The sequence below is a fragment of the Pyrus communis genome, chromosome 2 (assembly GCF_041283825.1).
Source record: "Pyrus communis isolate YQ-2024b chromosome 2, ASM4128382v1, whole genome shotgun sequence".
NCBI classification, from domain to species: Eukaryota; Viridiplantae; Streptophyta; class Magnoliopsida; order Rosales; family Rosaceae; genus Pyrus; species Pyrus communis.
Genome location: NC_142566.1, coordinates 18071170 through 18098656, shown reverse-complemented (window position 1 = coordinate 18098656; position 27487 = coordinate 18071170). Strand labels below are relative to the sequence as shown.

Sequence of the window (27487 nt, the reverse complement as noted above, 5' to 3'; positions counted from 1 at the left end):
CAACCTTTTCTTTTTATATTCAACCTTCTTTTCTCATATTTTTCTCTTAATAGAAGAAATCAAACCCTAGTTTCAGTTTAACCCACTTCCATTAGCTTGGAGATAACATCTTAAGACGATTAAGTGAAAGAATATTCTCAAGATATGTGACATCCCACATCGCCCAGGGGAGTGATCCTTAAATGTATATTCCCATCTCTACCTAGCACGAGGCCTTTTAGGAGCTCAATGGATTTGGGTTCCATGGGAACTCCGAAGTTAAGCGAGTAGCGCACGAGAGCACTCCCAGGATGGGTGACCCATCGGAAGTTCTCGTGTGAGTTCCCAAAAACAAAACCGTGAGGGCGTGGTCGGGGCCCAAAGCGGACAATATCGTGCTACGGTGGTGGAGCGTGCCCGGGAAGTGATCCGCCCCGGGCCAGGATGTGACAGATTGGTATCAGAGCCTAACCCTGGTCGGGTGTGTGCCGACGAGGACGTTGGGCCCCTAAGGGGGGTGGATTGTGACATCCCACATCGCCCAGGGGAGTGATCCTTAAATGTATATTCCCATCTCTACCTAGCACGAGGTCGTTTGGGAGCTCATTGGCTTTGGGTTCCATGGGAACTCCGAAGTTAAGCGAGTAGCGCACGAGAGCACTCCCAGGATGGGTGACCCATTGGGAAGTTCTCGTGTGAGTTTCCAAAAACAAAACCGTGAGGGCGTGGTTGGGGCCCAAAGCGGACAATATCGTGCTACGGTGGTGGAGCGGGCCCGGGAAGTGATCCGTCCCGGGCTGGGATGTGACAAGATATTAGTTAAGAGATAACATCTTGAGATGGTTAAGTGAAAAGAAAAAAAAAACATCTTGAGATGATGATGGAAGTATCCCTTGATTGATTGTGATGAGGATTCCTTATTTGAGTTGATCTTTAATTAAGAGAGTAGTAAAGACATGGTTTGGCAATTTTGTTTTTTGATCACAAAGACAACTTTCATTAAAATAAAAACTAGTACAAGGCCCAAAAAGGACTAGGTAAACAATTATAGGGAAGGTAAAAGGACTAAGCAAAATGAGAGCGGCAACCCAAGATACAATGAGAGGCCCACACAAGCTTAGGCTCAAAGGCAACATAAAATAGACAATAAAAAACCCTAATCTCTAGTAGCAAAGACCACATCGCCGCCGTTGTCACATCCTCGAAGGAAGCTAAACTCCGAACCGAGAAAGTAAACACCAGATCCAAGTCCCCTTCACGAACCTCTGTAAATATATACAAACAAAGTAACATATGAGAAGAGGGTGAGGCTAAGGGGGTATGTAAAATACCCAACACTTAAGCCTCGATGGAGATCCGACATGTCGGTTGCGGAGGGGAAGTAAACCTGATATCCAATTTCTGATCAGAACCCGCTGATCCAAGCACATGGTGGGATGATGATGAAATATCACAGCTAAGGAAGAGGGAGGAAGGGAAATAAAAGACAAAAGCATTAAAAGTAGGCTAAAAAATGCTGGATAAGAGGCACGAAGTCCCGGATAGTTGAGACTCGGCTCAAGGAAAACTGAGATTAAACTTAGGGGAGAACTGAGAATTAAAAATGAAGGGAGAAAACTGGAAAAGATGAAGGAAGTGGAGGAAGGAAGCAGGGATGGGGGAAGAGCAAAGGAGAAGTGGGAGGAAGGAAAATAGGAAAAGTGCAAATGAATGAAAACTTGAGAAAACTCAGGAGAGATGGAGTAAAATGAGGAAAATAAGAAAGGAAGGAAGGAAGGGAGGATACCTTCGGCACCCAAGCCAAAGGCTAGGGTCGACATCAAAGTTGCTAGGAGGTTTTCACAGAGAGAAATTTAGAGAGAGAAAAGGAGAGACTTTTTTAGAGAGAGAGTCGGCCTGAGCTTTTAGGGTTTGGCAATTAATCATAGTTTTAATGCCTTTGACTATTCTTTCTTGCTGCGAGAAAGGAGCTTAGTGGTGTCATAATCTGTTGCTCAAGCCTCCAAGAATGTTGGACTAGGCATGGAAATATTTTTGGGCCTCGCCCATTTAATGTGGGCATTATTGTCTTCTTTAGAAAAGAGTCCACGTATTGTCTCTAAGATTTTTGGAATTATTTTTGGCTACATAATTAACAATTCTTTTAACTTATTAGATGGAACAAGGTAAAGATTGAGGAAGAATGCATGTGTTAAAGTGAGGCATTAAGAATGTAGAGGTAAAGTAGAACATGAAGGAAGAGCTTATGTGGTAAAGTGAGACAATATAAAGTATAGCCATTAAAGTAAGATTTGGTAAAAAGTACGCGTGTCATAGCTAAAAATAAATCAAATTGATATGAAGAAAGATTCGTCTCTTTCTCTATATTAATCTCCATTCTTTATAGTAAGATTATATTTTAGCGGCTAACATACAATCTCAAACCTAAAATTTATAAATGTTTTTTGAATGGCTTAAAGCACTGTCGGTTAAATTAATTTTGAGTTCCAAAAATATTTTAAGTATTTTTTGGAAGAAGTATCAGATATGCTTCTTGCAATAAGCAGATTAAGTAATTTTCCATGACCTACTTAAATTTTTACTAAAAATTGGTTTAAAAAACATTTTCAATAAAAACACTTTTAATCATTTAAAAAACACGTCAAAACGAGCTGTATACTCTAAAAGTTCTAAGCGTTACACTATTAGTTAAATATGTAACAACCAACATTTAACGATTAAAAACTTCAAAATTACTATATAACTTAAGCATCATGAATATTTTTCCGTTAAAACACCATCTCGTCATGTAATAATATGAGTTAAACAATAAGTTAATATCCCAACATATCAAATCCGAATTATAACACATTTACACGTGATCGCATCAAAGAACGACAGGACAATCTCTATTTGAATCCTCCCTCCTTCCTGTCGGCCTAATTTTATTAATTACTCACAAATCCTTCCTTAATTTAATCAATCAATCCACAATGAATGATGAATCTATCAAAACTGGAATAAAGTAATCGTCTTTCCCCCTGTAATCTGTGCTCTATCAAATCTACCCGCGTGTGATTGATGATTCGATTCAGCAGCTATTAAACTTAAAAATTAGCGAGAATAAACCCCAGTTAATTAAGGTAATTAATTAACCATGCTTAACAGGAAGAGGAAGGTGAAGAGAAAGTGCATCCGTACACTTATGGCAAATATCTGAATTCTACTTTTTAGTCAAAATGGTTCTTGAATTTTGTATAACACATTACTTTGGTCTTTGAAATTTGTAATTAATAGGAGTGGTCCTTAAGATTAGGTTGTTCATCATCAATCATTTTGGTCATTCTATGCAAAATTGTGTTCAATAAATATCAAAATGACAAATATACCCGCAATTTAATAAACAAAAGGCAAAAATAATTTGACAAAAAATAAAATGTATTTTGGTCATTTTATTCTTATTTAATAGAGATTTTTCAAGGAAATATCAAAATGATTAATGATGAATAAACTTATGGATTAAGTCTATTGATTTCAAATCTTAGAGATCAAAATGATGAGTTATGCAAATATTAAAAACTATTTTAAGTAAAGGGAATTGTTGTTGGCTCTAAAAATTTTTCATTTTACACTTCAAATTTTCTATATTTAGAAATAAAAATATATTTATAAGAAATGTAAAATAATATTTTTAAAATGTCATTAATACTTCTCTAACTAAAATGCCTTATATATATTTATAGTTGAGAGTGTGTCGGTGGTTGAGAGGAAGATCAACAGATCAGATTGGCCGTTAAGAAGGAAGGAGACGGAGAGAGAGATGGGATGGATCGGACGGTGGAGGTGGGTGGTGGTGGCAGGTTTACAGGCTGGACTCGATTGGATGGTCTGTAATGATTGGCTCCCGGATTCGGCCTTCCTTATTGCTTTCAGCCACCTCACCCTCACATTTCTATTTTTTAAATATTTTAATTTTTAATATTTAAATGTTTGAAAAGGAAATGAAAAAAATCCCACACGAAATGCTGGACAGCCTGGCTTCCTCAGTCAAACTCACACCCAACCGTTATCAACTTATCATTCATCGTTATCCCCTCAACGATATTACTTTATTTATTTTTTAATATTTCCAAATAATTCTTTATTTTCCTAACCACCAAGCTCTTAAATTTTTCGACTAATACGATTAATTGTAAATAAAACTATTAATATAAAAATTAAATTTAACGCTTTATCATATTAAAGTTCGGACCATATAGCATAAATAAAAAGAAGTGTTAAAATCGGTTTTCCCAACTTGAAGCCAGATTTAATCTTAACAACTCTGTTAATTTATCGTTTACGTTGCGTAATCGTAATAGTCGTAGCTAACTTGATGCCTAAATCCCCTGATTATTATCTACAGGTTTCAAAGATTTTTATTTATTTTTTGGTTTAAACAAATAATATTATTTACATTAGAAATGAGAAGTTAGGTTTAGCCTCACAATAGGTTAGTAATAATATAGTTCAAATTCGTTTTTGGTAAGAATCAAATCTAAAACTTTTCACTTATAAATGAAAAAGAATATTAGTAGATCGTAATACTAAATGATCGATTTCAAAAATATTTAAAATTAAAAAAAAAAATTAAAAACGAGGGAAATGAACACTCGAGAGTCTTCCAAAAGTAGACGTTCCTGCTGCTGCAGTGGGAATATAATAAAAAAGAAGCAAATAAATAAATAAAAAATAATATTTGACTACTAAAAAAATAGTCAAAATTCTTATTAAAAATGAATTGTTGATTTATAGAGCTTTAGATTTACGATCACAACTTCTTATTTAATCATTTTATAAAAATTATATCTAAAATAATTAATTAAAATTAAAATCGTTTAATTATTTAACTGTATAAAAAGGGATCAACCAAATCGATAAAGTTACAAACGGATTTTTTCTTATACATCTTTAAAAAACCAAACATCGTTGAACAAAAAATAAAATAAAAAGGCAAAGAGTGATGGTTATGCAATTCAGTTCATTTTCCAAATGACGCGTGTCCCTTCCAGCTGTATCCCAAACCTCCCAAACTCTTAACCGACTGCTTCCAACAAGCGGTGCCGCTGAAACCCACATTACCTACTATTTAACAATCAAACCTCCACCGGCCCAACCGGTCACCATTCACCCCCTTCCCTTCCTCATATAAAAACCCCCACCCTACGCCTCACCACTCTGGTTTTTCTTCTCTGCCCAAATCGGAAGCTCTCAAACTTTCAAAATTCAAATATTTACAGAGATATTAAAATCGAAAAAAAAAATAAAAATAAAGAGGGAGATTGTGTGAGTTAATTGCGATGGCGGTGATCAGGAAAGATATGGATCGAATCAAGGGTCCATGGAGCCCCGAGGAGGACGACTCGCTCCAGAAGCTGGTGCAGAAGCACGGCCCCAGGAACTGGTCGCTGATCAGCAAGTCGATTCCGGGTCGGTCCGGGAAGTCGTGCCGGCTGCGGTGGTGCAACCAGCTGTCGCCGCAGGTGGAGCACCGCGCTTTCACTCCCGAGGAGGACGACACGATTATCCGGGCCCATGCCCGGTTCGGGAACAAGTGGGCCACCATCGCCCGCCTCCTCAACGGCCGGACCGACAACGCCATCAAGAACCACTGGAACTCCACCCTCAAGCGAAAATGCTCTGACGGCGGAGGCGTCGTTTTGAATGGAGGGTACGATGGTCATTTTCTCCTTGACCACGAGCAGCCGCCTCTGAAGAGGTCGGTTAGTGCCGGGTCGGGCGTGCCTGTTTCCACCGGGCTTTACATGAGCCCGGGTAGCCCGTCCGGGTCGGATGTGAGCGATTCCAGCGTGCAAGTCATGTCTCTTCCCGACTGCCACGTGTACAGACCCTTGGCAAGATCTGGCGGGGTTTTGCCTCCAGTAGAAACGACGTCGTCTTCCAACAACAGCAGTAACAGCGAGAAGGAGAACGACCCTCCGACTTCACTGTCTCTGTCACTTCCCGGGGTCGACGCCGGGGAGGTGTCGAACCGTGTTGCGGCGGCGACCGAGTCTATCCCGGCTCCGGCTCCGGCTCCGATTCCCGTTGATCCGGTGTTGAATATGCCCTCGGAGTTGCTGGGAGTGATGCAGGGGATGATAAGGAAGGAGGTGAGGAGCTACATGGCGAGGTTGGAGCAGGGCGGGGTTTGTTTTCAGCAGGCTGCGGCTGCTGACAATGACGGGTTTAGGAATGTTGGGGTGAGTCGAATTGGGTTTATAGCAGGATTGAGTGAGGGAGAAAGGTGCGGAGTATTCCGGACATTTTCGCAATTACGATGATGGAATGGAGCTCAATGCAAAAGGTTTTGAGCTTTATGGACAGGAGAAGTAGCTAGGCAGTGAAAACCCTGATCATAAAATCTATGGGGGGGTCTGTGGAGGGGGACGGAAGGAAGAAGAGGGGTGGTGGCGTTGTCCTTTTTTTTTTATAATTAATTTTCGCTTTTTTTTTTTTTTTTTTTTTTTTTTTTTTTTTAAAGTAAGGGAAAATAATAATTTTGGTCAGTGTACAGAGAGAGACAGAGAGGTAGAAGAAAGGTCAGAGTGGAATCCAGTTCAAAGAGGGAAGGGAACTTTGGGCCTTGTTCATCGATAACCATGCAACCTTTTACGGGAAGAAAAATGGAAAGACAAAAAAAATGAGAGGAGAAAAAAGAAAAATGAATCCTTGAAATTTCACTTATTTTTCGTCCTCTTAATATTTAATTTCCAGTTTGTTTTTGTTGCTCATATTATTGATCTCTGCTGTGCAATGGTAAAACTGAAAATGGGTTATGTTGCTCTACATTTGAGGAATTTCGGGATATGGAAATGGTGAAATAAAAACTTCACCCTATATCGGTAAGGTTTACAAAATCAATGAAGATATCTACCGATTACTACATGAAATTTGTCAGAATTACTTTAGATTTTAAACTTTCCAATTTTTTTAGATATTTTTCTTTATTTTCGTTTAAATTTAAATGAGTTCTTAATACTTAAATGTAAAACTTTCGTCAAAAATAACCTCAATAGTAATTTTTTATATTTTTCTTGAAAACAACCGACACCAAATAATGTTTTTCTTAGACGATATTTTTTTACCCTAAAAAAGAAAAATTGGGTTTAGTCTTATAGGTTAGTAATAATATTGTTCTAATTTATTTTTTGTGATAATCAAACTTCAAATTTGGTTTACGAAGAATACTAATAGATCATAGTACTAAATAACTACTGATATTAAATGGTAATATCGATATATTAAACGAGACTACAGCATTCACAAGACGAGACGACAAAAGGTAGACTGTTTGGACAATTGAAACGGTTGTTGGCGTATTATTACAAGAAAAAAAAAAAGGCAAGTAGGATACGTTTCTGGGTTTGTGGCCGTAGGATCTATAAAGGCAAATATTTAAATTCCCAAACAGTGAAAGGCTTTCTGGTATTTCTGGTTAATTTGTTCAAACTTAAAATATAGGGAGAGAGGTGGGGTTGATGCGACAGCAAATGGCCTAATACCTAACAATATAAGACGGGATTTGTCAAAAAAATAAAAGGAAAAGTGGGAGGTGGAACTCCGTTTACTTGTTGGGTAAGAAAAATATCTCAATATCTTTGCCTTCCACCCAACAAGCAAAAAGGTGACTTTGCACCTGATAGGGTAGATATTTTGAGATGTTGAGTTGAAGGTGTGAAAAAATGCTCACACCTTCAACTCATCAATCGAAACTCATAAAAAATATTTGGTTTCATTACGTTGAATATTGGGAGTTTATCGTGACTCCCAGTATTCTATAGTTAACTAATAACTATGGACAAGTTCAATCGTTAGTAGCCGAAGCTCTTCAATACATAAAACATGCTATTGCTTTCCAGCGAATACAAGTTTAGCAGCTAGCGCCATTGCTTTCTCCATCGTCATCTTTCGTAGTTTGAGATTTTACGTGTTTGAGGAGTTCACGAGCTGAGTTGAGATTGGTGTGTTCGGAGGCTTAATCCATCTTATAAGTTACGACGATAAAGAATAATTACCGATGACATTTTACGTAAATTGTACACAATTTTTAAGCCAACGGATGAATATAAAAGTATGTAGAGGCGTTATCAACAAGATGGTTTATTTAATAAATTGGGGACATCATCCATGGTAAAATATAGGTGGAAAGTTGAAAAAATGGACGGTTGGGAAAGTCGAATGTGGGCGTGGAATTTGCTGGTAAGGAAGCACTTTGCAGTTGAAAAAAAAAAAGGGAGATAGGCATGCAAATATCGTTATCGTTAGGTGGTTGACCCATGTCAGCGAGGGAGGCATAAGACACATGACAGCTCCATGCACCGTCTTCCAAGCAGGGATTAGGTAATTACTGAAAAAAGGTAGCTTGGTGAACAAGATATGGAAAACAACTATGACTCCTTCCGGCCGCCGCCCAAGTCCTCTACGCAAGGAATATAAGCTTGTAAAATCCTCCCCAAGTCTATTTTTCTGTAAATTAAAGGGCTATTTTATTGCTTACTGGGGTTTGAATTAAACATACGAACTCCATTGTTGTAAGTTTTACAGAAGAAATTGTGATGCTCAACGAACGTCGGACTGAAAATCAAGATTTTTTACAGGTTAAATAACGGACTCTTGACGAAATGATACTTACAGAAGATTTTGACGGTTTAACCGAGTTATAAGGGGAAAAGGTGTCTTAAGTTACTCAGCTGCAGCTTGGACAGTGTTTCCGCTGGATTTAAGTGTCCTCGGTGATATGAGTTTAGATTTCAGTTCGTTCACCAAATGCAATAAATCCTGCCTCCAGGACCACGTTGGGTGGTTTAGAGCGCGGATGGAATTGAGGCAAACAAGAAGCGTACCACCTTCGTGTAATAGAACCTACATGTCAACCAAACAAGAGCAATAATGAAACCTGAAGCTAAAGTTAGAGAGCAGCCAAGAGTTTGTGGCACTGCTTCTAATGGCGTACTCTAAAAGACATGGAAAAGAAAGTAGCAATAAGGTTTCAGAAATAAAAAGACGAATCAATTCATACCGTTAACCAGAGGGGAAGAAATCCTAATACGGATGGAAGAGAAGCCAAAATTATACAGGATAAAGCAAGGGCTACACTCTGCTTCACCTGCATTTGCATGAAGAAAATAAAGTCAGTAACAGAAAATAACAAACAAGTGATGGGATAGATGTTCAGCAAGTACCAAGGCAGTTGTTTGGCGAGACTTGGCGATACAGAATGGTACAGCAGATATATTGTCTCGCAGCAACAAAACATCTGCAACAGCTGTTGCAGTTGCACTAGCACGTTGGGCAAGGACAATCCCTACAGTGGCTGCTGCTAGCGCTGGAGCATCATTTATACCCTCACCGACCATTATCAGACCCCCACCTGTAGTAAATCCCAGAATGTGCTGAGCTAAACAAAGTAGCTTCAGAAAATAGGTGAGAGAAAGACAGGCATACCTTCGATAAATTGCCCACCACCATAGACAAGATTAATTCAACACTTGATATAATGCGTGGTACGTTATTGAAATTAGAATGAAAAGGATATGGACACGGGGAAACAAGAAGAAAAGACATTCTCAGTCAAAATACATAATGCAAATGCAATTTCCATTCCTGGTACTCATATTAATAATAGTTAACAAACATGCAGGACATACATAGACAAATTGTTAAAATATAACACGTTTAGGAATGAATCTAACAAAGTAGAAAGGTAAACAAATTCCTGAACCTTTTAATTATGCTAAGACAATCGATAGAAGACCCAAATGAGGGCGTACATAGTACTTAATGTTACCTAGTCATCAACTGTGCATCTGCCGAACCTCAGATATACATGAGGAGTAAAAAGACTAAAAGAACTGAATGAAGTGCTACTTTGTCATTGGGGAAACAGAAAACCTACATATCATTTATATTTAGAGATACAAGGACCACTGATCAAATGGCATGTTACTAGGCATAAAGATCATAAAACTCACCCGTATCCCTTGAGACATCCTTAACATGACTGAGCTTATCCTCAGGCTTCAGGCTGCAATAAACTTCATTGATACCAACAGAATTTGCAACTCTCCAAGCACTTGAATCATGGTCACCAGTCAACATCATTACACGGAGCTTTGCTTGATCTTGTAACTCTTCTATGACATCCGAAACCCCAGGTCGAGGCCTATCCTCAAGGTGAATCAAGGTTACCTGCATAGGTTCATCCAGATTTAGAAAACGCTAAACAAAGACACACCATAGGAATATGGGTGTTTATATCGATAAACAAACAAAAGTTTCGGGAAGCGTCCATCCTATATAGCTTGCTAACATACTCTCCTAAATATGTACGTAGGTTGGGTAGTTTTGAACACCAGTATGCAAGTAAACCTTTTTGCAATAAGGTTAGTTATGCACATTTAAAAAATAATTAAGTTTAGTTACGCACATTTAGGCTAAGAACTAACCTATTTGTGTTCACTCTGCAGTTCAGTTATATCTCATACCCTCATAATTTCAACCAAACCCAATTACTATACCCTTATTTTACACTTCTTTTAACACCCAAACAAAATGAATATACTCTCATAATTTCAAATCCCACAAATTTCAGTTGTCACACCCACTTCAAACCAAAAGTTCCCCTTATTTGCATACTCTTAAAATGAAACCTCACCTTTTCATTGACGGAAAGAGCAGCACGAACAAATTCTGTTCCATACGAAGATGCACTAACAGCCTCCTTGATCTTTTCTGATGCATCTTTTGATCTACAAAGTGAGGTGATGAAATCTACTGAACCAAGAGATGCTTTCAACAGTTGACCCCCTTCAGTTCCTAACTATAATGAGATCGAAATCAATGTAAATCATTCTACCTCTCACTGGCCAAAAACACTTAAAAATGTAGGGTAAAACCATGAAAGACAATTGATGCCCTATGATCCATTCATTACATTTGTATTGATATGCCATCAAAAAAGAAAATAATCATGCACATAGAGCACCGCTGGAATCAAGGTATGTAATGTTGTGATTTGGCTCATCAAAATACCAAGGCCAAACAGGTTTAGGTGTCCAATTGGTGTGGGAAAGGAGAAAAGGAATGTGCACAGGTTATTTCCCATAAGATTAGGAAATAGGTTTTTCTTTGTAATCCCAATCAGTTTAGGATTAGGAAGTAAGTTTTCCCTATTCTAAAAGGATTTAGGAATCCTATACTTGTAAGGCATGTAACCATTGGTCTATGTACTATAAATAGGCTTGTTGGGGGCTGTTTATTCACACGAACAGCCGAGAGAATACTAGGGTAGAGAGCCAAGAGTGATAGAGAGATCTAAAGCAAGGTTTTGGGGTTAGCATAAGGGTTTTCATTAAGTTCTTCATCAAGTTGTTATTCTCCAAAGTGCAGGTGATTTCTCAATAGAGATCAAACAAGGAGTAGGCAAAGTTCGCTGAACCTCGATAAATTCGTGTTTACTTAATAATTCATATATTCGAGTAGCACCATCTTATAAGTTTGCACAACACTTAAGACTATCGATAAAAAAGATCAACTATGGGGGATTAAAATCTACACATAACCAATAGATACCGGTATGGATTAAAAAATAGCTAAGACATGGAAAAGTGGTAGCAAATATAGATTACAAAACAGAATGGGGTCATATTGGATAAGAAAATGAGTGAAGCACTTCATTTTTAAAGCTGGAAATTTATAAAAGAAAAGGCCTATACTAGTTAGGAAAAAGAATACCTCAATGCCATTGAGAGTAGCAATTAGACCTCTGCCTGGAAAATACTCAAAACTCTCAATAGAAACAGAAGGAAGGTCTTTACCTTCGCTATGGTCGACCACAGCTCTGAAAGAAAAATAGAATGACCGATAAGTATTGATATTATCATCTTCAACATGTTTCATCTGTTAAATAGTATATTAGATTCGAACATATCTCATTACTAGATAGAGGGCATTAAGATTAAAATAAACGTTGTCAGCAAGGAGTAAAGTTGTTCATTACCCTTTTTGAGTGGGAAACAATGTGTGTACAAGTTGAATCAGAAAGGATGTTTTACAGATTACAATTGCCAGGGATAGTAAGTGGAGCAGAAACTTAAATAGGACTGCTGTCCAAAAACAGTACCTTCCAATAGGGTGAGTGGTACCCTTCTCCATTGCAGCGGCAACAGCAAGAGCCTGCTTTTCACAGCTGGGGAAACAACAGGAAGAAAAATCTGATATACTTTTTCTCATCCGATGCCCGTAAATTGGTTCAATTGCTTTGAACGCCAACCCCCCGGTTGTCAAGGTTCCAGTTTTATCAAATGCAATAGTGTGACAAGAAGCTAGAGCATCTAGCACATGGCCACCTTTCAGCAATATCCCCTGTAACAAATATAAAAGGTGGCATGTCAAACCCAAATAGCACATGCCATATTACTGCACAGAATTTAAAATTGTAAACACGTAAATGCATGAAAAGCAAACTAGTTCTTGATTATAGCATTGGTTAAAATGCCTACCTTCCTCGCACAGGAACTAATTGCAGTAGCATATGCCAATGGAGCTACAGCCAAAGCACATGGTGAAGCTGCCACCATGAGGCCCAATGCTCTATAAACTGATCCTCTGCAAGCTAAAGGATTAAGCAAATATCAACTAGATGGACGATGAGCATGCCCTCTATTATGAATACATCTAGTGCAAAGCGGTATTCAACTAGTTCTTTTAGAAGCAGGAAAGAAGGTAGTTCTTTCAGGTTTTGGTATTGCAAACCCGTCTAGCATTCATTTTGTCTGAATTAACATATATATAATTGTGAAAAAATGTATATAATCATTTTTCATTTCCCAGGCTTATCCGTGGGATCCAGTAAAGCTAAAAAAAAAAAAAAAAAAAACTCTTCTTAGGGAAGATTACCTGATGTTCCAATAAATGGCCACTTGAATAGGAATGGGCCAAGAAGAGCAATGGCAGCTGACAAAACTACCACCACCTTGCTGTATTGCTCTCCAAATTGATCCAACCACCTCTGAAGCTTTGGTTTGTTCAATTGTGCTTCTTCAGTCAATTGCACAATTCTACTAAGGGTTGATTCTTTCCAAGTTTTAGTTGCCTGCATAAACAATCGGATTTAGCACCTAATCACCGCGCATTACAACAATCTTACTAGCATGAGAACTCTAGAAACCCATCCTTGACAACTTTCAAGATCATCCCGTCAATGACTCTGGCATTAATTATATTGCCAAGGTAAATTGGGAATCTAATGAATTACATGCGAAGTTTAAGGGTTATAAAAATATCTAAAAACTGGGTCAGAAAAGACTCATTCATGAGAAACATCAAGGGTGTTACATGTAACTTTCGGTGTGGCTTCTATCATTTACACAGGGAGAAAAATTAAATATGAAAAACAAGTTCTTTTTCTTTCAGTTATGTATCCCATTCTGAAAAACTCGAAAACAAAATATTCAAGAATGTACCTTCAATATTATCCTGCCATCCAAGTTCCTCGCACCACCAGGAACCCTGTCTCCAACTTTTGTCTCCAGCGGTTTAATCTCTCCAGTCAAGTGCTCGATAGTAATGGTGGCAGTACCTTGGAAAACTTCACAATCTACAGGCACAGACTAATCACAACACCAGCGCCGATTACAATGCTTCCATATTCTAATGGATCATTTAGTGAGAGATATAATGATATATCATTGTAGTGAGGACAAGACCTATTGAAGACCCTACCAAATCATTCCACTAGTGATACAAACATCAAGGTCGTAAATTTGGTTCCCGTACCTCACCAGCTCCGACGAAAATGTACGACCCCACTTGTAGGTCGTGCACAGGAACCTGTTTGTACTCCAACTCGGATGTATTAGGAAGTTGTCCGTCATTGATATCCAGCACAAGAGCGAAATCCGGATAATTTTCCTTCAACTCTTTGACGTCGATCATAGACCGACTTGTGAAATACTCCTCAGCTGCATTGACAACACATAATGATCAATACACATTGCTAGCTGCCACCAAATAGTAGCGAAACTGAAATGCTTACCGATATGAGCAAGGTTGAACATGGCCAAAAGTAACCCTCCTTCTAATGCATTCCCCATAAACACAGACGCAAATGCTGCTAAAGCCATCAATACATGAATGTTCACCTTCCCGCCACTTAAATCAGTAAGGGCGTCAAGTGCCGCCGAGACCTACAGTTAAATCCAAGTCAAATTCAAGCAATTGCATATCAAATTATAGGGTTTTAGCCAATAAAAAAAGGAGGATGCTAGTTCTTTAGTTCTTACCCCAACTAGAGGAAAAGCGACGAGTATGAAGGCGTTCTGCATAGGCTTCGCGGCCAGCTTGGGCATCAAATAAGGGCAAGCGGCGGCGGCGAGAAGCAGAGCGGCGGAGCAGAAGCACAATTGCAAGTGTTCCCTGAGGAAGTCGGCGAGATCGGTCCATCGCACGGCCTTGGCGAAGCGGACGAACTGTTTCTGCGATCCAGTGAGCTCCGCAGAGTCGTGGTGATGGTGGTGGTGGTGGTCGTGATTATGGTGCTGGTGGTCGTGATTATGGCGGTGGTGGTGATCATGATCGTGATCGTGATCGCATGTACCGGAGGTGCATCGGGGAGTGTTGGAATTGCGGAGAAGAGGAGGGGGAAGAGGAGGGAGGGATTTGAAGCGGAAGATGGGAGGACGGAGGAGGGGGTGGTGGAAGATGGGTTTAAGGGAGGGCGAGTTGAGTCGAGTTGTAGTGGGGAGATGACTCAGTAGGAGGGAGTGGTGGTGGTTGGTGGTCACTTTAATTGGGAATGGATAAGGAAGGAGGGATTCCATTTGGGTTTTGGTAGAGAGAGAGAGAGAGAGAGAGAGAGAGAGAGAGAGAGAGAGAGAGAGAGAGAGAGGGTGTTCAAAACATGGTCGTCGGTGAGACCTTGAGAAGTGGAAGTGGAAGAGGAAGTTGTGTTCCCGTCGGTGTTTTATTTGTTGCGAGAGTTTGGAGTTTTGGAGTTTGGCATGGTCGGTCTGCTGATTGGGTGGTGACATTGTCTCCACAGCATGTCCTCATTTCGAAACCCTGCAAGTGACAACTGGGATTTTGGGGCCGTTGATTTTAATTTATTTACACCTTCTATTAAATTAAATTGATTGTTTGGTCAACTATTAATTGTTTGTGTGACAATAAATGACTCAACTTTCAAGACTATAATCATAGTAGAAATAACATATTAATGTCGTCCCGTGCACTATCATGTAAACAGATCAAACGGTCAACTTAACAGAAGATATAATTTGATATATGATGTGATAAAAATCGGAGCATACCCTATTTGAATAACTTCAATGGTGCAAAATATACAATCATTTTATGAACATACTTTTTTGGTTAATTACAAATTTTTCGCCGTAATGTTTCGGTTTTTTTTTCTTTCACTTCGGTCACATAAATTTACCTCATTTCAAGTTGGTCTCTAAATTTGTGAAAAATGTGTTTAATGAGGACATGTAGAAATTTTCATTACAAAAATTGATACAACGATATGTGAACACTTTTGTCTAGGTTTTAATACTCTTAAGATAAATTGCACTAATCATCCATTTGGTTGTGATCACATGTCAATTACTACCTTAGTTAAAAGACTGACCAATACCTTTGTGGTTAAGCCCGTTACCAATCTAAGACCAATTCCAAGTTTTCATCCATATTACCTCTAATTCGAACCATTATGCACATCACATTCTTTGGTATATTCATAATTTAAATATCGAACAAGCACTAGTACTATGATTTAACAACATTCATCTTTTCTTGTAAGTTAGAAATTCCATATTTGACTTACATATATAAAAATATTAGAGCTGAGCTTAAAGTCTAATTACATTAGCCCAAATGTCACCCTCTTTTATGTAATGATGGACTCTCATGCCCTCCTTAACCACCCCCCCTCCCCGGGTAGTGTGAGGGGTGACGTTTTAGCATTAGATGCAGCGTCTTAGGCTCTTGGACCCCTCACACTACAAGTTGTTATTCTGCATTTCGTCTGTTTGCTTCTCTGTAGGCTTTCTGTGTATCTTTTCTAGCATTTTTGCCCTGGTTTTATGGAATCCAATTTACCAAAAAAAAAAAAAAAAAGAAAGATCACACTCACTCCAGTGCCTTAAAATGAGCTTTTGCGTGGGCAAAATTAGACATAATTTAAATAAAAATATTGCTACACGTATAATATTGATATATGATGTTTGAGCATGTGGTTCAATTTCGTTCATCCATCAAGGGTTCAAAACTCCCCATTCTTTAAAATATTGTAATATTTTGAATTCTTTACATTTTTATTTGCACATTGAAAAGAACAATGTATATGACGCTTGAGCATGTGGTTCAATTTCACTCATCCATCAAGAATTCAAAACTCCACATCCTCTAATTTATTGTAATAGTTTCGAATCCTTACATTTTTATTTGCACATTGAAAAGAACAATGTATATGACGCTTGAGCATGTGGTTCAATTTCTCGTCCATCAAGGATTCGAAATTCTCCATCCTTTAAATTATTGTAATAGTTTCGAACCTTTACATGTATATGGTGAATTCCAAAATGAGGTCTAGAGGTCGTCGGTAACGGTGGGTAACGGTCGTAACAACAACAATGATGATAGTTTTTCGTCTTTTTACTTCTTAATCTCATTTTGGTGATTTTAAGTTGTAAATTTTGATGGGTATTTCGTCCAATGAAAATTTCTTTGGCAATAAATCAAAACCAAGAAAAACTAGTATATATGGCACAGCTGAATTATCTGGTAGTCTTGGTCTTAGGTCGACACTGCACAACTTTGCAGATATAGTCATGTTCTTTGTTGTCACATTGAAGGAACAAATTTGGTCATCGATTAATAATATAAGCAGCCAAGTCCGAAAATCAGGTGTCGCGCGATAATCATTTTGTTGTTAGTTTATTTTTTTACTATTTTGCTAGCAATAAAGGGGAAATACAAGGGAGAAAACAGAGATGGGAATGTAATGAAAACTTGAAACTGATAGCAGCTTTTAGTAAGTATTATTTTCTAGTTTTTGTTTCGTAAATTACCCTTCATTTTTCGGTCATTCGTCCTTCTACTCTTCATCCGCCCAATTTTTTTTTTTTATCATTCTTCTACATTTACAGAGAAGATGAAAATTAAAAATGAAATAGTCACCAAACAGACCGTGAATATTAAATGCATACCAACATTCTAAATATCTAATTCAATGACGTGTTCTTGGTCATGTGAGAAGAACATATGTCTTGGTCATGTCTCCACATATCACCCAAAGGCCAAAAGCATGCCTTCTCTCTCGTCTCACCCAATACGATAGATGAAGAAAAGGATTTCATATATCGACATTTATTTTTGTCCTAATATCTATTTTATACACGCACGCACGCACGCACGCACGCACGCACAGACACGCACATAATGAAGAAAAGGTTTTCACATCTCAAACATTTATTTTTGTCCTAATATCTACTTTATACATGCCCACACACACACACACACACACACACACACACACACACACACCTACCTCGAAGATTGGCAATCCCACAAAAACTTCAACAATACGGGCACCGAGGCGGCCCGTTGTAAGAAAACCAAACACATGTCAGGTTGTGCATGTAGTTAGGTTGGAATAGTATTGGTGTGATCAGCAATGGATTATTGGTTGGAATCTGAAACCTTAACTAAATGTCCCCACAAACAGGAAAACAGGTGCAGAAAGATGTATAGCTCGTTTGGATGTGTTTTTTAAAATGATTAAAAGCGTTTTTGGTCAAAATGTTTTTTGAACCAATCCTCAGTAAAAATGTAAGTAAATTTTGGAAAAACACTTCAAGTGCTTCTAGCAGAAAACACTTTAAGTGTTTTTGGAATCAAAAAATATTTTCTCTAAAAGCGCTTTCAGTTATTTTAAAAGCATATTCAAACGAGCTTGTAATATTGAAGGTTTTGTACCGTGGAATGAGATTCACTCTACTAATTACCCTTTGGTTCCTGGGTAAGTAAGACCATATATTTTGACATTCTTCATGCATGCATGCATGTAACATTTTATCAAATAATTAACCTTTACGTTTGGGGAGGCTTCTCCCCTGCCACGGTTGTTCATCCAAGGTAATCAACAAGTTTTTAATTAGTTAGGAACCGTGAGCCGCACCGAATTTAACCAGTCTGGTTCAGTTTTGACTTTTGACTGTCAACCACCGAACCAAACTGGTCAGTTCAGACCAGACAACCATTCCGGTTCACCAGTTTTTCGGTTTAAACGTCCACTCCTATCAAAAACGTGAAATCTAAGATCTATCCTTGTAGCCTTTCATTTTGAGTTACCCTGCAAATAATTAGAGTAAAATGGACGTTTGTGGCTCTGATACCAAACGTAAAACAAAGCATTGCGAGTTTCTTCTTTAGCCTGAAATCGCTTAAATTTGATCAAACTTTTCGTAGTTCAACAAATGTGCCACTCTACTCAAAAGAAATATTATAACAGATTCCTACTCGATGCCTATATTAAGAATCCAAACCACAACTCTTGATCAATGTTTACAAATGCACGTCATAAACACAACTGTTACTTCCAAGGTTACAGAACGATTACTGTATTCAAGAAGCAATTGTCTGTAACTCAGTCGTTGAAATAAAATTCCCGACAGAATACACTAAAGAAAACTAAGTAGAAACCGAAAAGAAAAGGAAAAGAATGAATTAATGCTGATGTTACAACAACAATTGGATGTTCCACGTTTCTGGATTGCCTAGGTGGATGTATCGATAATATGCCATGGTCATTAATCTCTACAGTCTCTGCCATCCGTCCAACGGTGGCAAATATGTGGCAACAGAAGTTAGAGCAGTTCATGTGGCAATTCAGTCATGTTTTCCCTTACCTTTCCCTTCAATGCTTTTCGAGCCATCATAAGCGGAAAGGAAGAACGTACTCTGATTTTTCTGCATAAACCTGCATGACAATGAAAAAAATTACTTGGAAGTGTACAAGAGGCTATAATTGAAGTGAGCTGCACCGAATTTGAAGAACATCATCAAAATAAAAGTGGCAGTGCACATGAAATACATCATTACTACTTGGAAGGTAAACTAGAGTTCCCATCAACTTCTTCAGGTTTTCTAATTAAATGACGTCGACTCATCTTTTCCTCTAGTTTTAATTGATTACACAACCGAATCTGAAATAACTTGCAAATAACCGGGCACAACTCATTTTTTCCATTCAAAACTTGAAAAGAATAGTGAGAAAGTAGCAAAATGTGACAACGGTGATGATGCTTAAGTTTTCATCTATTCTTACATCAGCTAAAATTGAGAAAACAGAAATATGTCCAAAAGGGTCATTTATGCAATGTATAAAGTTTGGGAGGATACTTGAGAAAATCAAGTAATTTCTGCTGCAAGTGGCTTTGTGTTTCCTCCTCAATGTTGACATATGCCAACAGCTCCGGCAACTTAACTGCAAACACCAGAAATCTGTCACTATTGCACAAAACTTAATTGACCACTTTCATGACAAAACATTTTTACTTTCAAATTTCACAAATCATCTATTGTTATGGTTGTCAGATCAGAAGAGACCTTTTATACAAACCACAAATTCGTAATGCAAAAGGAAAACATTAGAATTTCAAAATCAACAGCTTGGATTTGGTCTATGTTTCTCCAGAAAGTTGTTGCCAGGGTCAAGGTCTAAGTTATGAATGAGATATTCATTAATTTACTGGACAAAGCCCAAACAAGATGTGGGAGACACAAACACAGATAGAATAATATTAGGAGAAGTGTCCTTAAGCATTGCAGGAAAACGGTTCTGTTGAAAAATAAAATTCACATTAACAGTAGAACAAAGTTTTGAAGTTAATGTCCTTTCTGGAGAGAAGTAGTGGATTTTCGAAGAAAGTGATTACAAAAATTGCAAGGACTGTACATGCACAGAGAGCAAACCTTTTTTTTTCTCCATTGCATGTGGCCCAATATCCTAGTAGATAGGGTGTTGCATTTCTACCCGGAGTCCTGGGTTCAAAACTCCCCCCTCCCCTAAAATATTGGAATAGTTTCGGACTCCCCCCCAAACCCACCTCCTAAAATAGTAAAATTTGCAGAAAAAAAGAAAAAAAGGAACCTTCTTTTCTCCCCCTCAAACCCCAACCCTTTCCAAATCCCAGCTTCTCCTTTACCCCCTAAACAAGACCCAAGGGACCTATAATATGTATATGGATACCTAAGCTTTCTCCAAGCTTGCAATGTTTAAATTCAATGCAAGAGACATCAAAGCCACACATTCACCAGAGTCAACTAGTGGCATCAGTTGCCACCACACATAGAACGCCAAAAACAACATACGGACCAGACAAGATAAAGAATAATAACATATAAATTTCAAAGAATCAACACTTAGGGTGATCATACCAAAGAGTCGTAGTAAATGTTCAGCACCATATATTGTTGACGGAGAGATATCACCTACAACTGCTTCAAGATACTGTTTGCGTTCCTTTTTGTATAAGAGCATCACTGGCAATGCCTTGTCAAAGTAACATCGTATTCCTTTCAGGATTTCACCAACTGGATCAGTCACCCTGTATAGATCATGTAATGATCAACATGCATACTGCAACTCAAAACTACATCTTACATTATACACAGAAGCCGCAAGATAAGATTAGAGTACCATAATATTTATATGAGACATAATCATGTAGATTCAACTCATCACAAATTATAAGTTATAGACACTAATTGATCCATGGGGCGACATATTTGATATAAAAGTTTCAGCAAGAACTAAGCAACAGGAACAAACTGGCATATAACAAGAACAGGAAAGATAACAAAAAAAAAACTAGTAGAAGAATAGAAAATAAACTATACACAACCATAACAAAACTTGGCTAAACCTACTTTCCATCCTTCTTTGTCCTGTAGTCGAGGTATTTCTGTAAAATGTCATCTACAGTTGGAGAACGTGGAAGTTTTACAAGCTGCAGTGAAAAAATAAATTTCAGAAATCAATATAACTATGAAACACTGAAAAGGGTCATTGAAAGCCGGGATAAAATTTCCATCAAGAGATGCAATGTGAAGAACCAAAAATATTTTTGATAGACATTTAACTTCAAAACCATCATGCTACATATTTGTCAAATGACAGTCACAAGAAGTTGTTTTCTAACAGTTCATACGTACCTTATCCTGCTGAGAAACAAATTCCCAGTCATCAACAAGTTGCTTCCTTAGTGTTGACGGAATTTGAATCTTGACAAGCTTTTCCAGTGCAGCAGTGTCCTTCTAACAATTAAAGGAACCCACAATCAGCCCAGCATCTTAAAAAATGTTAATAAGAAGACTTAACTAAGACCTGATGCGAATATTAAACAGTTCCGGAAGGAAGCATGAATCATATGTGAGTACAAGTATGCAGTATTGCATTGACAAAGAATAACTGAATATAACAAACAAAATAATCATCCATATTAGCAAAGCAATATCAATATTTGGCAGGGAAAACTTATATCCCTGCATTTCCTATTTTCATCTTCTTTCAAATGGAAAAGCTCAACGGACCACCACTACAATACGTGCACCTTAAAGCACAACAAAAGAAACACTGCAAAACTTTTTTTATACATACAGCCTTATCACACACAAAAAATGCAACCTAGGGGTATGGCAAGTGAGAACAAAGCATCTGACAGTTATCTGGAAAATGGAAAGGAAAAAAAAATTGCATAGTGTATTTAATACATGCCGCACCTCAGTGCCTGAATCATTCTTCCGCTTCTTCCCTTTAGCCACTGCAATAAAATTCAATATCGGTTTACTAAGAAATCCTTTATTTCTTTTTTATGCTTTGTCATATGTTTTTCAAGAAAAAAATCAAAGTAGAAGAAAAAGAAATCAAAATGTAAAATCTACCGTTGTTCTTGTGGTCCTCTTTCTCTGCTTTAACATCTACAAAATGCAACAGACAGAAACTGGTATCAATGAAAAACACAACAAAAATAAGGCACTCATAACGAATATCACATTGCCAAACATATCAAGATAGTAAACTTTCAATTGTTTTGGTCTATCTTTGGATAATATGTGTTCTACTGAATTCTCTAAACTGGTCAAGTGAAGAGAAATCTTTCAGTATTAAACTTTTTAGTGAATACCCTTAAAAAGAAATGATTGAATATCATCAGTTTCCAACAATTACATTCAGTTTAAGTGTTCTCTGGTTTTTGGAGCCTTGGACCATTGCCAAGCACATCTGTCATAGGGCTAGGACCATTCTAGTAAGGACGAACAACCATGAAACACAGTACAATAAAGGTACCAATACGCACATATGCCAACCAAGGAGGTATAAAGAACGAAAGGCAGTTGATATTCTGTTAATAAAGCCTTTAGGCACTAAAAAAAAAGTAAAAAGGAGCGCAGCTAACCAGTAGAACTTTTTGGCTTTGTTTGAGCTGAGCGTCCTGATTTTGTATTCTTGTCCACGCCCTGTTTCTTGTCAAGAGCTTGCTGCTTCAATATATTATCTTCAGTATGTTTCAACAAGCGATCTCCACCTACCCATTCGTCCCAACTGTTGGCAAGATGTCCAAGCCACAGTAATGATTTCTGTATCCCTTTTTGAAAAGGGCAATTATTAACGAAAGAACATTTCTAGTAAAGACTGTTAAACTTTATGGTAGTCTCTTAGACAACACATATCATATGTGAATCATTTGAGGATCACTTTGTGAATTATTGAGAAGTATTTGATCTTTATAACTAGAGAATACAAGCCTTGTTTCTTGTTACGAATTGTGATGAAGGTGTAAGCATGGAGTATGCAGCAACGCATGATGCAGGAATGATTACATAGCTCAGAAAGTTAAAACAAAACATCATTTGTCAGAAGATACTAGAAAATATGTTTCATATGAAATTTCAGATCAGAAACAAGATACTAGACTTTACGTACAACGAAAAAAAACTTAAACTTAGCCGTACTATGGGAGTCAAAACTTAAAATTTGTTATGCATCAATATGCGGCCTTCCTAAAAGGGGATGCATGGGAAGCAATATAGAGGAATGTTTCAAAATATTAAATACAAGCGTTTTAGAGTCTTCAAAGAAACTACATCCAAAGATTTCAACTGCCCCAAATTCCACATAGCTGTTATCCAAATTGTAGATTTCTGGAGTTTTGCATCCTTTGCCTCATTATTCCGAAGTCTAAACTTTGGAAAACTTAATGTGGTAGACAGAAGTAGAATAGAAGTTACAGAAACATACTCACTTTTTATTCCAACCCTGCAAAACACCAAGTTGTGCGCCAGTTAGTATAATGTCCAGAAACTAGTTTGGTTACCCACATCTTGTCACCATAATATGCATTCTTGTTCAAGAATGATTATGCAGAGAGAAGTTAGTCAACTTACAAGGTAGTGAACAAAGTATCTCCATTCATTTTTCCTCAGCTCTGCCTTTTGAACCTAAAATGCGAAAGCTCAAAGTTGTTTAGATTGGAGCAACGCAACGAGAAGTCACTCAATGAAGGAATAGAGTAGAATTTGGAGCAGTTTAAGTATTGGCGCATAGCATATGTGAATTATGTTAATTTTGCCGAATAGAGGGTACAAAAATATCTAAAAGCACATTTCAAAAATATATATATCTAAAAGCATATATGAATTTTGTCCTTCCACAAAGAATTAAATCATATGTGTAAATGCATCAGCTAGATTGGAATTACAATTTATTTTGCATTTTTCATTAAGTAGACCGAGAGCCTGAAGTTGACGTAATCGACGAAAAAATCGCTGGAAAAATCCTAGAACAAGGTTTAAACCATTTCTTGGTGAGTTATTTCATGATTGCAGGTAGGAATTCCAAATTAAAATTGAACTAACCAATCAAATCAAAAACTGCCCAGAAAAATCAATAGCTATATAAACCTTTCCTTCTTCCTTTGTTTCTTGTTTGGTAAAAAATAAACACCTAAAAGAAGTCAAATGTGAACAAAGACTAAAGATTACAAACCCTAAAACCCTAAAATCCAAATTCCAACCCATTCCAACAAAGCTTAACAAAATTCAAGAACTAAAAGAAAAGCACCATAATTTGGAAAGTTAGGACAAAAAAATAGAGAAATAGAGGTCGGGGGAAAAGAAATGGAAGGTCCTTGTGCTTGCCTTGGCTTCGTAGATGCGAGGGCCATGGTAGGCGAGGATCTTCTCGCCCTCGGAGTAGAGGCTGGAATTGGAGGGAGGAGCGTCGCCGTTGGAGGTGTCGCCGTCGGTGACGGAGTCGTCTCTCGATGAATTTCCCATTTTTGGCAGAGCAGCGGTGGCCGGAGGGGTTCAGCTCCTTCTCTCAGTTGAGAAGTTGAGAGGAGGGAGGGAGAGAGAGGAGCGGTCACACTGTTGAGCTTTGAGAGTGACCGGTTGCAGCGGGTGTTCAAATTAAAGTGCAAGATGCGATCCGATTTGTCACTATATTAAACTTGAGCCTCTACTTCGGCCCAGAGAGGCCCATGAAAACTACTGCAATATACAAGGTTCTTCAAATTAATAAATTGTCCGGCAATATATTTATTTAAAGATTATTTAGTAAAGAGTTTGAAAATAAAATTTGAGCTCATCAAATAAGATAGAGTTAAATATTATTCTTAAAGTGAAATATAAAATTTAAAGAGTTAGATGACTTTTTAGAAATCCTCTTAAGATGGAAGTGGTTTGGATTGATAGCCGTAAGCAATAAAAAAAAATTACTTTGTCGTAATTGATGAGAAAAAAAGTTTAATCACATGATGTCAAACAACATGGAAAACTATGATTATACTAAATTTAACTATAATTTTTTTTTAATAGAACTGTCAACGCTCAAAATTAGTAAGGTTAACAAAGACCAAAATGGTTGTGTGTTGGTATTTGATGGGCTTGGGGTCTAGAGTAACAAGAATTGAACAACAATATTTAAGTGGTTCACCTTTGAAAAATGGGATGTCCATTGAGTCTCCCTTACATATTGAATAAGAGGTTACAAATAGTGGCCAGCTTAATACAATCTCTTTTTTCTCATCAATTTGTCCTTTGAGTCTCCTTAATCCCCAGCAGCGGCATCAATTTCGTGATAGAATTTTTAATACCTACGCAAAGAAGGTTAAAATCACATCAAATGCTTGCAAGAGTACAAGGTAGTTGAAATATATATGCTCATGCAATGTCGTTTTCCAAAAGGATTATTCAAATAATTTATGTAAAACCAATCCCTAATTAATTACTTAAAAAGGGAATTTGAGAGAGGTGATTATGAACTTTTGTAATATTAAAAATGAACTTTAATTAAAAACTAAATAAGAAACTAGTCCAAAATTTAAAAGATAAAAGAAAAGAGTTTTTGAAAACCAATTTATAAAAGCACTAGGGTTCCAACTCACTCTAACAATCATATGTATTTTTATCAATAACTTATGATTTACACATGCAACTTTGAAGGTTAGGTTTTCCTAAAATAAATCCTACTTAGAACCTCCAATATAGAACGTATATCTAACATGCAATATGTCCGGACTTTCGAATCGAATATGAAAATGAAAGATTTATTTCAGATTTGTAAAAGCCCTTGGAAAAACCATGCAACGCTTAAGATGTGGTGTTCATCCTAAGTGAAATTATAATTATTAACCACAAGAAGCCATTGCCAATTTCAGGGAACCTTCCGACCAAAATTGCATCAAATTAATTTTCTAAGGATCCTAATGGTGAATAGGCATTAAGACAATTAGATAGTTTAAGCACAGTAATTAATAATTCAAGGCATGCATGCATGCATAAAATACAAGCAATTAAATAATAAAAAAAACATATTCATGCTAAGGCTCAAGGCTTCACACTAGCAAAACATATTAGTTAGGCATATTCATAATAAACTCAAAGTAAATATTATTATGAAAAAGAAGATTGAAAACACCTTAAAGTAAAAGTCTGAAATTCTTCAAGAACCCTAGCCACGTTTCAATCTCCCCAAATTGCATAGTCGAAGAGAGAAAGCTAGGGCCGGCCAAAGACCTTATTTATACTACATAAGTTATCCAGTCATTCCTAATACAAGTCTTAAAATCCAACTAGGAAACCAAATAAAGATAAAATATACTAGAAAACAAAATCCTAATTTAACTAGGAGAATCTGCAATGAATCTGTCTAGCCACATTTTAGACCTAAATCTCCTCCAAATCCGGCCCATGATAACTTGTTTTAAAGATTAGAATAATCTGAATACATCTCCAAAATGGGCCGAATCCAAAATAGACCATCTTGGGCTCCAAAATTCTGGAATCAAGCCCAAAACGTCACTTTTCCAGCACTGTGCACTGCTTCTTTATTTTATAGCCAGAAAACAACTGCTTGGTTGAAAAATCTTATATTTTGACATGATTAAGCTAAGCGACTCACGAACATCCACCAATTAGAATGACTTCAAAATTCATCCATGTGATCACGTTTTTCCCCCAAATGAAGTCGAAAGTCCTATATTGAAAATACAATACAAAATATCAAAATTCTTTCAAAATAATAACCAAAATAAACTAAGATAAGGTGGTTGAAAAAAAAAAAAAACTAAGATTAGGGTAAAATATGTAATATAATATTGACTCATAAGTCTCCTTAGTTTTTAGAGTTGATGCAAAGACTCCTCTTTGACGAATACAACATTCATTAAGGATAAATAAGCGAATAAATAATATTTTTATCTACACCTCTATTAATTTATAATCCCCTAAAGTTAAATTGGTTTGGTTCCAACTTTATAACTTTATAGAAGTTTTACTTAGGTGGTTGCAACATAACAATATCGAATTGGCAATGAAAATGCTCGCATTTGTCAGTTTCTCTCGTTTTCAAGTTGAAGAAAATGTGTGTATTGAAAGATTTTGTCTTGAGATATAGATTTTGAGAGCAATCTAAATCCAACTATTCTGAGTTGGTTTGGTTTTTGTTGATGCACAAAATCGGCGAGGACTTTGATACAACAGAAAGTGTCAAGTTTGTGACCTTCGCTAGGTTGCTCTGGTCATTAGTGTGGATAAATATGTAAATGAATAGAGACAGGGAAGCAAATAACACAAGATGTACGTGGTTCACCCAGATTGGCTACATCCACGGAGTAGAGGAGTTCTCATTAGTTGTGAAGGGTTTACACAAATACATAGGTTTAAGCTCTCTTTTAGTGAGTTCTAGTGAATAGTTTAGTACAAATGACATTAAGGATTATTGTGGGAGAATGATCCCCTTTTATAGAAGAGAGTTTCTAGCTTTGTTCTGATATTGACACGTGTCGTGTTGTGATTGGCCTCTGATATCGACACGTGTTGAGCTATGATTGGCCTCTGATACCGACATGTGTTGTGTTATGATTAGCCTCTTGGTTGGAGGAAAAGTCTTGTGGGTCCTTGACGGTATGCTATTGACCGGTGC

At 37.3% G+C, this 27487-nt stretch overlaps 3 protein-coding genes across 8 annotated transcripts; 1 reads left to right on the top strand and 2 right to left on the bottom strand.

The window, feature by feature from the left end:
* Positions 1–5174: 5174 nt before the first annotated feature.
* LOC137748129 (transcription factor MYB44) lies at positions 5175–6199 on the top strand. The gene is given in 2 exon segments (XM_068488216.2): positions 5175–6017; positions 6019–6199. Coding segments are annotated over 2 exon segments (762 nt in total). The 5' UTR covers positions 5175–5297; the 3' UTR covers positions 6061–6199.
* A 2262-nt stretch (positions 6200–8461) lies between these two features.
* Positions 8462–15089, bottom strand: LOC137748252 (putative cadmium/zinc-transporting ATPase HMA1, chloroplastic). 2 transcript variants are annotated; one of them, XR_015956243.1, is made up of 13 exons: positions 14283–15066; positions 14036–14186; positions 13777–13961; positions 13464–13610; positions 12898–13093; positions 12501–12613; positions 12122–12363; positions 11734–11839; positions 10655–10819; positions 9972–10188; positions 9183–9891; positions 9020–9106; positions 8462–8862 (listed from the first exon to the last, which is right to left on the bottom strand). XR_015956243.1 is itself a non-coding variant. In XM_068488375.2 (13 exons), the coding sequence occupies exons 1-13, from the start codon at positions 15027–15029 to the stop codon at positions 8683–8685; spliced, it is 2724 nt and encodes a 907-aa protein (XP_068344476.2). In that variant the 5' UTR covers positions 15030–15089; the 3' UTR covers positions 8462–8682. The 2 variants fall into 2 exon arrangements, 1 of the variants encoding a protein (XP_068344476.2); XM_068488375.2 differs by having other exon boundaries at positions 9183–9370; positions 14283–15089.
* Positions 15090–18500: 3411 nt separating this feature from the next.
* On the bottom strand, positions 18501–24481 carry LOC137748391 (protein MRG1). Of its 5 annotated transcripts, none has more exons than XM_068488538.2 (11): positions 24202–24481; positions 23449–23502; positions 23307–23320; positions 22461–22606; positions 21946–21981; positions 21784–21824; positions 21217–21318; positions 20932–21011; positions 20440–20609; positions 19402–19486; positions 18501–18979 (listed from the first exon to the last, which is right to left on the bottom strand). In XM_068488538.2, the coding sequence occupies exons 1-11, from the start codon at positions 24337–24339 to the stop codon at positions 18889–18891; spliced, it is 957 nt and encodes a 318-aa protein (XP_068344639.1). In that variant the 5' UTR covers positions 24340–24481; the 3' UTR covers positions 18501–18888. The 5 variants fall into 5 exon arrangements, with proteins under 5 accessions (XP_068344639.1, XP_088541290.1, XP_088541296.1 ...); XM_088685164.1 differs by having other exon boundaries at positions 22461–22649; positions 24202–24473; XM_088685161.1 differs by having other exon boundaries at positions 18710–18979; positions 21217–21315.
* Positions 24482–27487: the final 3006 nt, after the last annotated feature.